The 14,684-nt window shown below is 50.9% G+C and overlaps 1 protein-coding gene and 1 long non-coding RNA gene across 21 annotated transcripts in view; one reads left to right on the forward strand and one right to left on the reverse strand.

Annotated features, from left to right (window-relative positions):
• The window catches only part of Zmynd8 (zinc finger MYND-type containing 8), a 95,440-nt gene that overhangs the window by 16,405 nt on the left and 64,351 nt on the right, over positions 1-14,684 (forward strand). The window contains exon 1 of one of the 20 annotated variants that reach the window (XM_087910986.1): positions 8,813-9,148. The exons of 17 other annotated variants lie outside the window; for them this stretch is intronic. In XM_087910986.1, coding sequence (XP_087767112.1) covers positions 9,067-9,148 — 82 coding nt within the window. In that variant the 5' untranslated portion in view covers positions 8,813-9,066. Of the gene's footprint in view, positions 1-8,812; positions 9,149-14,684 lie in introns of those variants that run through there. 2 more of the 20 variants (XM_087910992.1, XM_087910999.1) reach the window with 2 other exon arrangements.
• Positions 8,105-9,492, reverse strand: LOC146892745 (uncharacterized). The gene is made up of 2 exons (XR_015004251.2): positions 9,161-9,492; positions 8,105-8,698 (listed from the first exon to the last, which is right to left on the reverse strand). It is a non-coding gene; the product is annotated as an uncharacterized LOC146892745 (long non-coding RNA).

The following is a 14,684-nucleotide window of genomic DNA, read 5'->3' on the forward strand; positions in this document are numbered from 1 at the left end:
TCATTCTTCCTGAGACTTGCTTGGTTTGGATGTGTGTACAGAGCCAGGATGCTGGAGGATCTACAATTAGAGCAATTTGCTAACTAGCCCCGGACCTTAATTAGCACAGGATTCTCTGTCTCTCTGTTGTATGTAAATTGAGACCTTCACAAAGAGATTGATTGTGAGCACGGCTGTGCGGTGAGGTGAGGACCCTCTGCCATTTTTCAGGAGATCTCTAAGAAAACAGAACCATCAATACTTTGAAACCGCGGCTGCAGAAGCTCCCGGAGGTTTTCCTTGAAGAGACGTTAGTAGTTTGAACTGTCCCGACTCTGACATCCCTGAGATCCCAGGAAGTGCCAGCCCTGCTGTGTGTAGGGACAAGTGTACATGAATGAGAGAACTCTCATGTTGTCCCTCTCCGTAATAAGGTCTAAAATATCTCAGAATGCCAAAGCCTTTTGATCACGACTTTCAGACTAGAAATTGCCTGCCTTCTCTTGGCGGGTGTTACCTGCTGCACATCTGTCCTGCTGGGCGTGTGTACCCATGGAGTTTCCCTTGTGTTGTGTATGTGTGTCCGTTCCTGTTCCCATACATAGTCATATGGGTGTGTACACGCATGCATGTATGTGGAGGTGAAATATCTCAGTCATTCTTCTCTTTCTTTTTTTATTTTTTATTTTTTTTTCCTCGAGACAGGGTTTCTCTGACTGTCCTGGAACTCACTCTGTAGACCAGGCTGGCCTGGAACTTACAGAGATCCTCCTGCTTCTGCCTCCTGAGTGCTGGGATTAAAAGCGTGCACCACGACCGCCCAGCTCTTTCTCAAATTCTTGTCTAAATTTTAAGCTCACTCATGTATTCCTGGCATAGCACAATGGTCTTCAGACAATGTTTTCAGGGTTTTTATTTTATTTTTGAGGCTCTCTTGACATACAACCCCATCAGGCCTAGAACTGGAACTCCACTTCAGCCTCCTGCCTTGATGCTGCTGGGGTTACCAATGCGAGCCACTGCCCCTGGGAGATGGCTCCTGTTCCGATGGACTGAGAGTCAGAAAATGATAATGGGTGTGAAATTTTCAGCATCCAGAGATATTCGGCTCTTGGAGCCTTGTCTGCTCTTGTTTTGGCTTCCGAGAAAGTAGATTTCGTTTTTAATTTTTTTTTAAGTTACATTTTATGTGTTTGAGATTTGGGGCTGAGTCCTACTATGTTACCTGGGCTGGTCTCAGATTTGTGGACTCATAGCCCAAGCACTCTGTATGCCAGGTGAACTCTGGACATGGGGTACTACTGTCTTAAGCGTCTGAGTACCTGGGATTGTTCTACCAGGCTGGGCAAGAGAGCATGAGGTATTCGAGGGCGAAGGCAGTAGTGGTGCTACTGGGGCCTTCTGCATGCTAGGCAAACACTCTTATTAATTACCAACCTAGCTTATGGGCTCATGTAATCTTCTTGCCCCACCTTCCAAGTGACTGAGATACACAGGCCAACCCACCCGGCCAGACCTCTGTTGTCTGTGAATGTCTTACTCCGTTAATTTCTTTGTTGATGGACATTATGTAATATCTGCTTCAGACGCTGCCTTGAGTATCCTGTATGGGGAGTGTGTTCTTTCTGGGTGCAGACCTGAAGGTGGAGTTGTGGGATATTGGCTGGTAACTATGCTTAACCCAGGGCCCGGTGTGTACTGGCAAGCGCTCCCTGCCACACCCTCCCTGATTCTGTCTGATTGTCTCCTGCAGTCCTGAAGCCTGCAGACTCTGGCCCTGTCCATCCTGCTAGGTCATTGCTCTCCCCCTCCCCTCTCTGCTTCCTTAGCGGTTGACCTTTCAAATCTCCTTGAGCCATTTTTGGTTCTAGGACCTTTGTGCATATCGGACTTTTTCCAGACTTTTTTTTTAAGTTACATTTTATTTATTCTGTGTGTGTACATGTGAGAAACCAGGCAGCCGACTTGTGGAAGTTAGTTCTCGCCTTCCACCATATGGATCATATGGATCGGGGGATTGAACTCAGGCTGGCGAGGGCCTTTATCCGCTATGCCATCCCTCTGCTGCACCACCTCCCCGGCTCCCTCAGGGCTAAGGCTCAGTTGAGACTGAATCCTGCCTTTTATTGTCTTCCACCGTGCCTGCCCCCATCCGCCGCATCCGTACAGAATAGACAGACAGAATGAACTGGACTTTGTCTAATGGCTGGAACGTCTGCCCTAGATCATGAAGCCAAAGCAGCCTTTCCACTGGAGAGATTGCCTTCTTTTCTAGCAAAATCTAGTGCCTGCGAGTAATTACTCGGCTCGGATATCTGTGCCTGCAACGCTTGGTCTCTCTGCTTGCTTCTTCTCTCTTGTTTTTTTTCCTCCCCAGAGATCACTGGTGCTGTCTCCAAAACACAATCCAGTTCTCTCTCTCTCCCTTAAGATGAGGTTCTGGAGCAGGAATTTAAGGCCTGCAGTGCCCAATGCTTGTCCCTCCTATGTCCTCCCTGACTGCCACGAGGGCCCCTTACCAGCAGGGAACTCCCCTATTCCTCCTTGTAACTCTTCCCTGTTGCTCTCTGAGGACTGCCTTCCTCTTCCCTCACTTGTGTCCCCAGATACCAGGTTGCGTGTTGTGTCGTGTGTGGGTCGTGCCCCCCCCCCCAATTCCCCAGCCTTTTGTTTACACCTATACCTGTCTCTTGGTTTGCAAGAGACGTAGCTTAATGGCTGAACAGATGTTAAACTCTGGGTTCTGGGTTCAATTCCCAGCACTGTAAAACTTAACTCCCCTATAACCCCCCCAAAACATAAACAAAATCCAAATGAGTTAGCAGACTCCTGTAGGCTCCAAAGTCAAAACTACCCTTGAAAGATCCCTAAATTACCTACCAAAGGAATCAGCTTTGGTCAGAATTTATATGTTTTAGAGAATTGATGATATCCAAGCCAGATGAATGGAGGGAGGAAAGGCAGCCCAAAACCACCTTCCTAGGCCTCAGCTCTCACTGTGCTGTGATCCCTCAGGCACATGGGAGGGGTGGGTACTTTCTCAGTGTCCTGTCTGCCTGTGGCAGCTACTGATTATGTGTGACTGTTGGGATTTGCATGAGGAGAGTCATTTTTCTTTTCTCAGTAGCTCAAGCCGCAGCTCAAGCCTCATGCCTAGTGCTCGCGGGCTAAATATGGATTTTAGTGATGGACAGCAAGGTGCAGACAGAAGGCGGGCGTCCACTGTCACCGTGGAAGGCTCCATTACCACGCTGTGGCCTCCAGGGATTGACAGACTCGTGAGCCCTGTGCTGGGTGTACAGGTGAAGCCCCGGTCAGGGATGGCAGGGAACGAAGGAAGCTTCCGGTCAGTTTCTCTTGTGCTTCCTGTTATTTGGAGTGTCCTTTCCTCTCGACTTTCCAACGTTGGCAGGGCTTGGTTTACTGAGATCTTAAAAGTAGTTCCCAACCGTGGGTGGCCTGGATTGAGTAGACCATTCCTTGCCCAGAAACAGGGGCCTCCCCTCCCATGGCCTGGCCTCATCCCCTCTGGACCTCGGGTCCCTTTTGGCAGCTCTCGGTCCTCTGGGCTTTATTGACCCTGTCTGCTAGTTACCCACCCACAGGTCCTTAATCCTCCCTGCAGTTTGGGGATTGTCAGCCAGAATGACACAGGACTAACCTCAGCATTATGAAGGCCAAGGCAGCAGGATCATGAGTTCAAAACAAGGCTGGGCTGTATAATTATGAAACCCCTGTCCAGTGGTGGTGGCACACACCTTTAATCCAGCACTCGGGAGGCAGAGGCAGGTGGATCTCTGTAAGTTCAAGGCCAGCCTGGTCTACAGAGGGAGTTCCAGGACTGGCTCCATAGCTACTGGGAAACCCTGTCTCAGAAAACCAAAAAAGGGGGGAGGCTATGCTGGAACACCCGCCTTTATTTAAAAACAGTTTTTTTTCAAAAGCCAGGCCTTTTATTCTAGCACTTGGGAGGCAGAGGCAGGTGGATTTTTTATTTTTAATGAGTTCGAGACAATCCTGACCTATACAGCAAGCTCCAGGCCAGCCAGAACTATGCCATGAGACTGTCTCAAAACTAAACAAAACAATTTTTTCCAAGATTGAATTTTATACTTTAAAATTACATGTGGGCACATATGTCTGCATGTGGGATTGTAGACATGAATGCAGGTACCCGACTTCCGGGTACATATGTCTGCATGTAGGATTGTAGACATGAATGCAGGTACCCGTGGAAGTCAGAGTGGTCAATCCCCTGGCGCTGGAGTTACAAACGGTTATGAGTTGCTGTATGAGTTCTTGGAACCAAACCCAAGACCTGGAAGGGCAGTCAGCATTCTAACCACTAACCTATCTCTTCAGCCCCTTATCTCAGAGTTTCTTTAACCCTGCCTTGTGATTGTTTCTGGTCAGACATACATCTTGCGGACACCCATCAGTCAGGCTATGCACTGTGCAGGACAGCCGCCCTGAGACCGAGCCTCGTGAGACAGATGGGGTCAGTGCCTGACAAGTCCCAGGAATGACTGTCACGGAGCATAAACACCCCCACAACCGCAGGGACTGTGATGAGCCAGCAGGCTGGGGTGTCAGGGAAGGCCCACTGGAGGTGACATTTGAGCCATAGGCTAGAGTTAGCTTCTGTGGAGAAGATTGGGTACAGAACATTCTAGATGGAGGGAGGGGCCAGCTGAGTGCCAAGGAAACATGGCCAAGTGACAGGGAAGAAGGAGGTCAGGGACGACTGGGATTGAGGGGATTGGGTGAGCAAAATTGAGCAGACCTCTCCTCATGGCATGGGGTAAGAATGATGATTCTAATTCTGTAGACCAGAATGGCCTAATATTTCCTGCAGCCCAGCATGGCCTTAAGTTCATGAAGATCCCCCTGTCTCCTCAGCACTGGGATCACAGGTGTGAGCCACCACGAGGGCTTTAGGTTTGACATTCTGAATGAATAATTAGAAGCCTGAATCTCAGAGAAGTGAAGGTCACACGGCTGCCTGAGGTAGGACTTCTCTGGCCTGTTCTCTATGCAAGAGCCTCTGAATGTGCAAGAGCGCACACAGGAGGAGCACTAACTGACAAAGTGGGAGGAGGAGTGCACATCCACGGTAGCACTGGCTGACACAATGAGGGAGGAGCACACATTCAGAGGAGAAGCACTGGCTGACACAGTGAGGGAGGAGTGCATATCCAGAGGAGCACTGGCTGACACAATGAGGGAGAAGCACACATCCAGAGGAGGAGCACTGGCTGACACAGTGAGGGAGGAGCACACATTCAGAGGAGCACTGGCTGACACAGTGAGGGAGAAGCACACATTCAGAGGAGAAGCACTGGCTGACACAGTGAGGGAGGAGCACACATTCAGAGGAACACTAGCTGACAGAATGGGGCATAGGAGATTTTCAAGCAGGCTAGGAAATCAATCAAGTCGTGAGCCTGGAAGGGTTTGGAGCCTGGTTTTGTGGTACCGTGCCAGCCAGAGAGGTTTTACCAGTTAGGTAGGCTGTGGCAAGCCTTGGTGGGGCAAAGGGAGTTTTGGGAAACCTGGCTCACAGTACTGCCATTGGTAGTTCTCTGAGCATTTGCTTACAGTGCCCACGGCACACATGCAGACCCTAGCATCTACAGCCGAATTCGCCAGGGCTTAGAGATCAACTTGGCCCTTGAATTCAAAGCTCTACCAGGTGGCAGAGCCTGCCCCCCCCCCTCCGCAGTGTGCCATGTGCTGTGGCAGTGTTGACGTGTGGCCCAAGCATGACTGTGGCAATCAGAACCTACCCTAGGCAGCCAGGGTTGTCCTGGGAAGCTGCAGTGCAGGCAGGGTGGGCTGCGTTATGTAAATGAGCCCCAACCTCACGAGATTCATGGGTCCCCCACTTCCTTTCCTGAACTGAACTATAAGCACTACCACTGAGCCAAGTCCTGGCTCTGGGGGAACCCCCCCGCCCCCCCACAGGGTTTCTCTGTGTTACCACCCTGGCTGTCCTGAAACTCTCAGGCTGGCCTTGAATTCACAGATAAGCCTGCCTCTGCCTCTGTATTCCCTGTAACCTATAAAAAAAAGGCTTGGGGAGGTGGGTTAGTGAGTAAAGTGCCTGTCACAAAGGTGCCACCACTGCCCGGGTCTGGGGGGATTCTTTAGTACCTTTTCATAAATAATAGTGCTGACATTTGGTAAGAGCACTGGCTGCTCGTGCAGAGGATCTGGGTTTGATTCCCAGCAGCCGTGTGGTGGTTCACAACTATTTATAACTTCAGTTCCAATGGGTCCAGTGTCCTCTTCCGGCCACTGTGGGTACCAGGCATGCGTATGGTATATGTGCCCCCCTCCCCCAATATACTATAAAAAAAAATTAAAAAACAGCCTTCGCCTAAAACGAGCTACTTTGAGGAAGAAAGAGAAATTGCTCCCTGGCCCTGCCTAGCCTGTATTCATGGCCCCTGGTTCTTCTCCTGCCCATCAGGGACAGTGTCCTCTGGGCTCCAGTTACCGTATCCATAAAGTGGACACACTCAGAGCCCGCTTTCTGGCAGAGTTGTGGTGAGTTGATGTATATCTTTGGCACAGCACTCCCAGATAGTAAATAAATGTTCAGTTGCTACTATTGTGCCTGTCTGGCTGTACTCTGGAGAGACCAGAGCCTTTATTTTCCTGGTTGTCCCACTGACTTGACTGGCCACTGTAGACAGCGCTGAGGCTCATGGGCAGCCCTGCCTGGTAGCTCACTGCAAGTTTTCAGGTACCAGTGCCTCCCAGCTTCGGCAGTGCTGGATGCTTTGGATCCAGCCCCTCTGTCTTGAAGGATGCTGCACATCTCCCCACTCGTAAATGTCCTTGACCCTTTGTGACAAGCAAAAATGTCTCTAGGTTCTGTCAAATCAACTCTGGGGACCCCTTTGAGAGCCACTGCCTTACACTCTTTTGAACACCTGAACCCCTTGGAAATGACACCTAATTGCTGGTGTTCCTTGCCTTCTTGTACTCCATGCTGAGGATACAAGTGTGGTCCTCCCTGCTATGGTGAGTGTTCCATATTGTCACCATATTCCCTGTAGCTAGTAAAAGAACATTTCATGGGGTTGGAGAGATGGCTCAGTGATTAAGAACACTGGCTGTTCTTCCAGAGGTTCTGAGTTCAATTCCCAGTACCTACATGGTGGCTCACAACCCTCTGTAATAAGATCTTATGCCTTCTTCTGGCCTGCAGACACGAATGCAGATGTACATACCTGAATACATCTTTTAAAAATACATTGCAAAAGCTGGGGAGGTGGCCTAGTAGGTAAAGTGCTTGTGGCACAATCCTGAGGACTTGAGTTCAGATTCCCAGGACTGTGTGATGCTGGGAACTGTTTGTGGTACAAGGAGGTTGTTCCTGTTGTGAGGTGGGAGTGAGAAGGGAGGCCGAGACTGGAGAATCCTGAAGCTTCTGAGCTAAGTAGCTTGGCATGCACAGTAGCAAACAAGAGACACAACCTCAAACAAGTGGAGGGTGAGATTCTGCGCATGCACAGACACACACACATACATACACACACACACCACCACCACACATGCATACCAGACATACGGCACACACATGCACACACCACCATATGCACACAGCACACATGTACACACACATACCACCACATGCATGCATACACACACACACCCCACAAACAGCCCAGTGTGCAAACACAATTAGACAAGCCGAATCCCCATTTTCTGATTTAAGTGTTCTTCCAGGCCACAACCTCAGGGTCCCTGTGGCCCCTGTATTGTACTCCCCTTAGTTCCTGACCTTTCCAGTAGGATTTCCTACTGCCCTCACCCACGGATTCCTGCAGTCCTTTGTCTGGCTGCACGTCCCGCCGCTTCCTGTGTTTGGATGCTCCAAGCCGTGCTGCAGGGCAAGCCTCACCACCCGGAGAACTCTAGGGTTATCCGGGCGACTTTCCTCATCTCAAGTCACCTTGCACAGAGAAGAGCAAGGCAAGCGGCCTGGAAGGCCTGTCCCTTCCTCCTTGTTTTCTGGCATTTTCCTTGTCCTCTTTAGGGTGACTTTTGAAGGCTGAACCCTCTGTGCTTTGGGAAACAGGGCCTGGTTCCCAGAAGCCCCACTTTCTCTATCTGCCCCTTTTCTGATGTAACTTTATTTCCCTTTTTTACTCCCAGTCCACTTCTCAGCTTCAGCCACTGCGACACAGAGGTTGTCTTTTGTGTCTGAATAGCACTCCATTGCTGCAGTCTCCCACTGCAGCCTGTGAGCCACAGGCGAGCTCGCGAGGGGAGGGGAGGAGTGGTGTGGGGGTGGGGATGAATGTGCAGTTGGGTCCCTGTTCCAGAGCCAGCAGTGTTGGGAGGGCCAAAGGAAGGACCTGAACAAGGCGCTCACGCTGGAAGCAGCCTCAGGACTTGGAGGCTGTGGTGGGAATGCCAGGCCTACTCTTCCTCTCCTACTGTTGGAAAAAGCTTGACATTTTTTTCAGTCAGGAAAGCACCAGCCGCAGCTGAGAATAAGGAAGGCCCAGGCCACAGTCACTGTTCTGGTGGTTGAGGGCTAAACACAATCATCTGTCGGCCTCTTTTCTTGGATGGTAGCAATTTCTGTCCTGCTTGGTCTTTTTGGTGGTTTGCCTTTTCCATATTGATTTGGTGCCTAGAGAGGGTGGAGGCCACTGTAGGCATGTATCTGCTAGCTTCTCCCGTGACGGAAGGAGCCTCACGGCTAGAGGGAAATGAAAACACCTAGTAAAAAAATATTAAGAGCACGCTCAAAATGCAAGCCACCTCCCTTCTCCCACAGCCACCCTGTCCCACCGTCGCGATTGCGTGTGTTTATTCCCGTCTACCATAATACATGGCTCTTGGGTGCAGCTTCCCGCATAGCTGTGCTACTGTCGAGGGTGATGAATTAGATCCAAAGCTGAGGACACCAGGCACGGCTCTGCCTGCCCTGTCGCAAAGGTGTCCTTGTGCTGCTGGGCGATCTCGTGTGTCTAAGATCAGAGCTGGCCTGGAAAGTGGTGACTCTCAACTTGTGCTCTCTGCTTCCTCCTCCCCTTGGGAGAGGCCGCCGACGAGCCGGAAGCAGGAATGTCTGCCGGGAGCCTGTCTCTGTCCTCTTTTGGAACAGAGGGGCTAGGCTCTCTGAGTGACCGAGCTGCCTCTATGGCAGGTAAGTACCTACCCTCTCTGCCATCTGGACCTCACTTCCTGGTGTGGAGGCCTTCAGGTGAAGTGTCATTTTGTCCTAAGTTGAGAGTGACCTTTCTCCCTCTTCCACCTACTTCCTGGTTCTGGGTGAGAAGCTGCTAGGCCCTGCTTCCTACTGAGGCTGAGTGCCTTTGGCTCCAGCGCTGGCAGGCCCATACAGGCTGGTGTCTGAGGGCCTGCCTAAGCTGTGCTCCTTGTGAGAGTGAGAGATCCTTAAAGGGGCTCTGGCCACGCACAGGGTCCACCCCCACACGACATTCTTTGCTAGAGGTCCAGTTTTGCCCCTGCCCCCCCTTTCGCATCTGTTTTCTGCTCTCTGCTAGGAGGAAGTTCTGGGGCTTTTGTTTCTTTATGATGTAATTACCCAGTGGGGAGCGCCAGGGATTCCTGGGGAGGGAGGCCCTTTTGGGTACCTGCTCTCTGGCTTTTGGAATAGCTTTGGAAATGATTAACGAGGGCCTCGCTTTGCCACTTCTGGGAGAGCTGGCCGCGGGTGGTCCTGTTTGAAGCCGGCTGCACCGAGGCTGGTAGTGACTAGGAGAGCTGCCGCTGCCAGCTCTGCCAGCCCTTGGTGCTCCAGCTGCTCCTGACCCAGAGGGCTCTGCGGTGTCCAGGATTGCGCCAGTGTGTGCAGAGCCATTTGCAGTCACGGCCAGGACTCATTTTGCTTTCCTCTTGATAGAGGCCATCTTTTCATTATTTTCAACCCATAGGATTGATTTAAGATGCTCTTTGGAAGAGAGCTAACTTCCCTTTAAACTAAGTAGGGATGGGAGAGGAGGAGGGAGGGAGGAGTAAGGGGAAGCTTTGTTTCTTATGAAAGAACCAGGAGCTGGGGAGATAGCTCGTCGGATAAGAGTGGGTGCTAGGAATTAAACCTAGGTCCCCTTGAAGAGCCGACAAGGGCTTAACGGCTGAGCTCTTGTTCCAGATCCCCCTTTTACCTTTTTTTTTTTTTTAAAGTTTTTTTATTGGCATGGGACCAGCCCTGTGCTGTCACCTCTGTCCCCCTGCTCTTTGCACCTGGGCACCAGTGGCCTGGCTCTCTGCATCATTAAGGAAATTCAACACCCACAAAAACACACAAAGCTCCCAGCTTCTAAGCTTGGTGGCCCCTTTCCCCAGGGAAGAATAGCTCCCCATGAGTTGTGTCACGGTATAGACCCCGGAGAGCCCTGACTCAGGCTCTGGATGTGGGTGTGTGTGGTGTGGCAGGTTGCCAGGCCAAGGTGGAGATGGGAAGTGGGGTTGAGGGGGATGGGGTTCAGGAGTCTCTAATCTGTAGCATAGGGTAGGTTCTGATGCAGCTTGGGGGGTGGGGTGGGGGGAGTGCTCCCAAAGACTGTCTTTGAGAGGCTGGCCTCCTCTGTGAGACTCTGCTGGGGTCCTTCCTGTCCCATTGTCTCCACCTGCAGTTGAAAGAGCTCTGAACCCCAGTCGGCAGCCCTCCCCCATCCCCTGCTGAGGACTTTACTCCTGGGGTGCAAAGACCTTGTCCCACAGTAGTCGGGAATGGAGTCACTCTATTGCTTGGGTTCAAATCCTCACCCCAACGGTTGGTAATAGTCTTGGGTAAGTGGGAAATAAATTCGAAGCAGTTTGAACAGGGCCTGACTTGTGGCCAGGTTATCTTGAGGTGAAGTGTCCCTAAAGTCAGAGGACACGCAGGAACTGCTGAGCACGGTTATTTCTGGTGGTTCACAGGAGGAGAGCTCTGGAAGGGATTACATCACATGCTTAGCTCTTAATACCCAGGAGACCGCTTCCTGAGTCTTCAGGGAAATGTCACAAGGAGGGTAGACTTCTGGTGCCTGCTCCACTCCAGGCTGTGTTTCTGAGTCACCGTGCACACGTCTCCTCCACACAGCAGCCCTGCTCCCTCACCCACGTTAACACATTCAGAGCCAGACGTATTTTGAGGGGGGTTGGTGGATTGGAGGCAGGAAGTTGGCACAGGGCCAGCTTAGTAGAATCCTGCTAGTCCAGAGAAGGTGAAGAAAAAAAAAAACCAAAACAATGCCTTTTTGGATGTAAGGCGGACCATTTCTCAGGGAGCTAGCCAGCCGTGGCTGTGTGTTGTCACTCCAAAGTTCTGGTTGAGATATGCTAGCCTCGTCAGAATCATTAGAGAAGTAAAACTCTGACTCAGCTTTTTGGAAGGGTTCCTTATGGTGACTTCATTACCATGACGACAGCTGGGTTACTTCCCTTCTTTGTACAGTCACCGGATGCCGGGTTCTCGGCAGGGCTGGCCTGCCATTTGGCATTCTGAAGAATAAGTCTAATGGCATCTTCTGATTTTTCTTGCTAAGAATCTTTTTGGAAAACTCTTCCTTGAGGGCAGCTGGATGGTCAGCTCTTAGATACAGCTGCTGGGCTTCCCTAAGCCCCAGGGAGAGCCTGTGTGTTTATAGCAGCAAATAGGATTGAGGCCATCTGTTTGCCTGAGACAGGATCTAACTCTATAGCTCTAGATAGCTTGGAACTTGCTCTGTAGGCCAGGCTAGCCTCGAACTCACAAGAGATCTGTCTGCCTCTTCCTTTGAGTTTTGGGGTTAAAGGTGTGGGCAGTCGTGCTCAGCTTGAATTGAGGTTTTATGGTTTGCTGAGACAAGGTTTGGAATGCTCAGACCTGGGTGACGGTGAGACAGACCAAATGGGGTTCAGTGTCCTTTTTGTCCCCTAGTAGGCTGGGACAAAACTCCCTTGTCAGGTATAGATTGCTCCCCCTCCTCCCGCCCCATTTATTTCCATGTATGCACAGATTTAGGTTACCCTAAATTTCATAGTCTGATGTGGAAGCAGTTTCATGGTGTTTTTCATAGTTCTACAGAACAAAGTCATAGATTGAGATAAGTTGAGAGTACCTCAGTGGGACCATCAAAGAGGCGGGTGCAGAGAGATGGGGAAGCTCTCCTATAGGCCACAGATGCTGTCTTATGACGTTCTTACTTGGGGGTTGATGTGAGCTAATAGACTGGAAAAGGTTTTTCTCTGTTAGCCACAGGCTGTTTGTTAGTTTTGACCGAGAGGAGGCCAGGGAATGGTGAAATGGCTCGAGCTAGCCCAGGATAAGATGGTCAGCCTGTGGACTTGCATCATTCCAACCTCTCCACATCACTGTTTCCCATCAGTCTGTGCAGACAGGGTTTCTTTTCAGGAGCTCTGTTCACATGCATACCGCAGAGCACAGCCCCAATGGTACCACAGGGCACGGCTCCAGGAGCTTGGACCACCGAGAGCAGCCGAGAGAGCTGGCATGATGGAGCATAACCCCCAAGAGCTGGTTTTCTCCTCCCCTGTGGGTCCCTGGGATGGAACTCAGGTTTCATGCCCTGCAGCAAGTGCCTCTCTCTGACTGCAACTCTGTTCTTTCGGACAGCTCTGTGAAAGTCAGGTTGGTTTGTCCCACCCCCCTCAAGTCCAGGAAACTGTATACAGAGGGTGGCAGCATGTACTTTCTGGATCTTTGAGGTGTTCACATGGAGCCATTCGAGGACTGCTGGCTGCCATTTCCCTCTTCCCCATATTGCAGATGAGGCCCTGAGAGGAGGCTTGGAGTCCCATAGCAGCACTATCTATGGGATTTCCTATGTGTGTGTGGCTGACACCTGCATCCCTCCCCCATCTCAGGCATGTGTAAACACTGCAGCCTCTCAAACCAGGGATCCCCGCCCTTCCCCTAACGGCTGCCTAATCCATGGGTTCCAGGTGAGGCCCAATGGTTTGCATGGTTTTACATATTTGAAGTGCTGCTGGTCATAAGAACCATAGCCCCCTAGGGGTTCTGGGGGGTGGATACCAGACCACCCCAGCCTGTCTGAGCCTTGTAGCTGCACTACCCTGGTCTAAGGTGCCATACCCCCTTCCCGGTGGGTTGTTTTTGTTGTCAGTTCTTGGGGCTCTTAATGAGACTGAGTTTGGCTGAGGGCTGAAGTATTTCCAAAGCCAGCCCAGAAACCCGGAGACACCCTAGAAACTGCCTCTTGTCTCCCATTGGCAAATCTTCTCTCAACCTAAGCACAGCTGAGATTCTGTAGGTCCCGTCTTCGTCCAGTCGGTTTCTGGTTTGCATTGGCCAGAGCATCATTTCTTTTGAGACATAATCTTGTGAGCCCCCAGTCCCCTGTGTTAAGTACTTAGACCCTGACACTTGAGCGGAGTTAATGGCGTGTGTTAGATCCGTGTAGAACAAACCCCAAACTCCTTCCTGAGGCCTTCGTGCCCTCGGCATCCCAGCCCCCGCTTTATCCATCTGTGACTTCTGTCTGGAATGCCTGCCTCTTTTACTCATTATTGCCTTTTGCCTGCACCTGCTGCTTTTCATGTGAAATTGAGCCTTCTAAATCCCTTTCATTTCCCGTACTTTGATAAAGTCATCTGGGTACATGATGAATACAGTACACTAGGGTATACGTTGAAAAATAATCCCTTCCCACACTCCCCTCCTCATGAGCCCCCCCCCTTTGGCCTTTACCCTGGGGCAGTCTAAGTGTTTGGCATCCTTTTGGGGGAGGGATGTGTTAGCCTCCTGGTGGCCACTAGATATGTTGCTTTGTGATCGAACCTGGGCTGGAGATGGTCAAGCATCAGTCCATGGCAAGATGCTCTGGCGCTAGGCTTGGGCCTGGAGGCTTGTGCCTGCTGGGCAAGTGCTTTGCCACCAAATGGCACTCAGTGGGGCTCTCAGTCGGGGAAGGGTTGAGATTGTGTGACACTCTGTTAGCCAGCCTGGTCTGGGACTCAGCAGTCCTTCTGCTCCAGCCTTCGGAATGTTGGGATTGGGATTACAAGGGTCTGTGACTAGACTACACCTGTCCTTCCTTCGTGTGTGTGTGTGTGTGTGTGTGTGAGATAGGCTTGTGTTGGGGTATGAGAACAGCTTTGAGCACCAGCTCTCTCCTTCTACCTTGTCTGAGATTGTCTCTCGTTCACTGCAGTATAAGCAGGCTAGCTGGCTGGCTCTGGATCCTCTGGGATCCTCCTTCCTGCCTCATATCTTGCTGAAGGAGTTCTGGGATTCTAGATTCGAGCAACCATGTCTAACTTGACCTGGTTTCTAGGCTCTGAACCTCAATGCTTGCATGGCAAGCACTGTACCTATTTATCCGTCTCCATAACTGCACCACAACATTTTGAGACAGGGGTTCACTGGTCTAGAACTTACTATGTCAACCAGGCTGGCCTCAAACTCACAGAGATCTGTCTGCCTCTGCCTCTTGGCTGTGTTTAACATTCTTTTTTTTTTTTAAAGATACGTGTTTTTCCTACAAGTGTGTCTGTGTACCCTGTGTGTGCAATTCCTACAGAGGCCAGAAGGTGGCATTGGATCACGTGACAACGAAGTTACAAATGGATGTGGGCTACCATGTGGGAGCCGGGAATTGAATCCAGGCCTTCTGGAAGAGCAGCCAGGGCTCTTCACTGCTGAGCCATCTCTCCATTCTGCACTCAGTGTTCCTTATGCACACAGTATTCTATTGTTGACTGCCATACAT

Source organism: Myodes glareolus, chromosome 10, assembly GCF_982192425.1.
Source record: "Myodes glareolus chromosome 10, mMyoGla1.1, whole genome shotgun sequence".
Classification (NCBI taxonomy): domain Eukaryota; kingdom Metazoa; phylum Chordata; class Mammalia; order Rodentia; family Cricetidae; genus Myodes; species Myodes glareolus.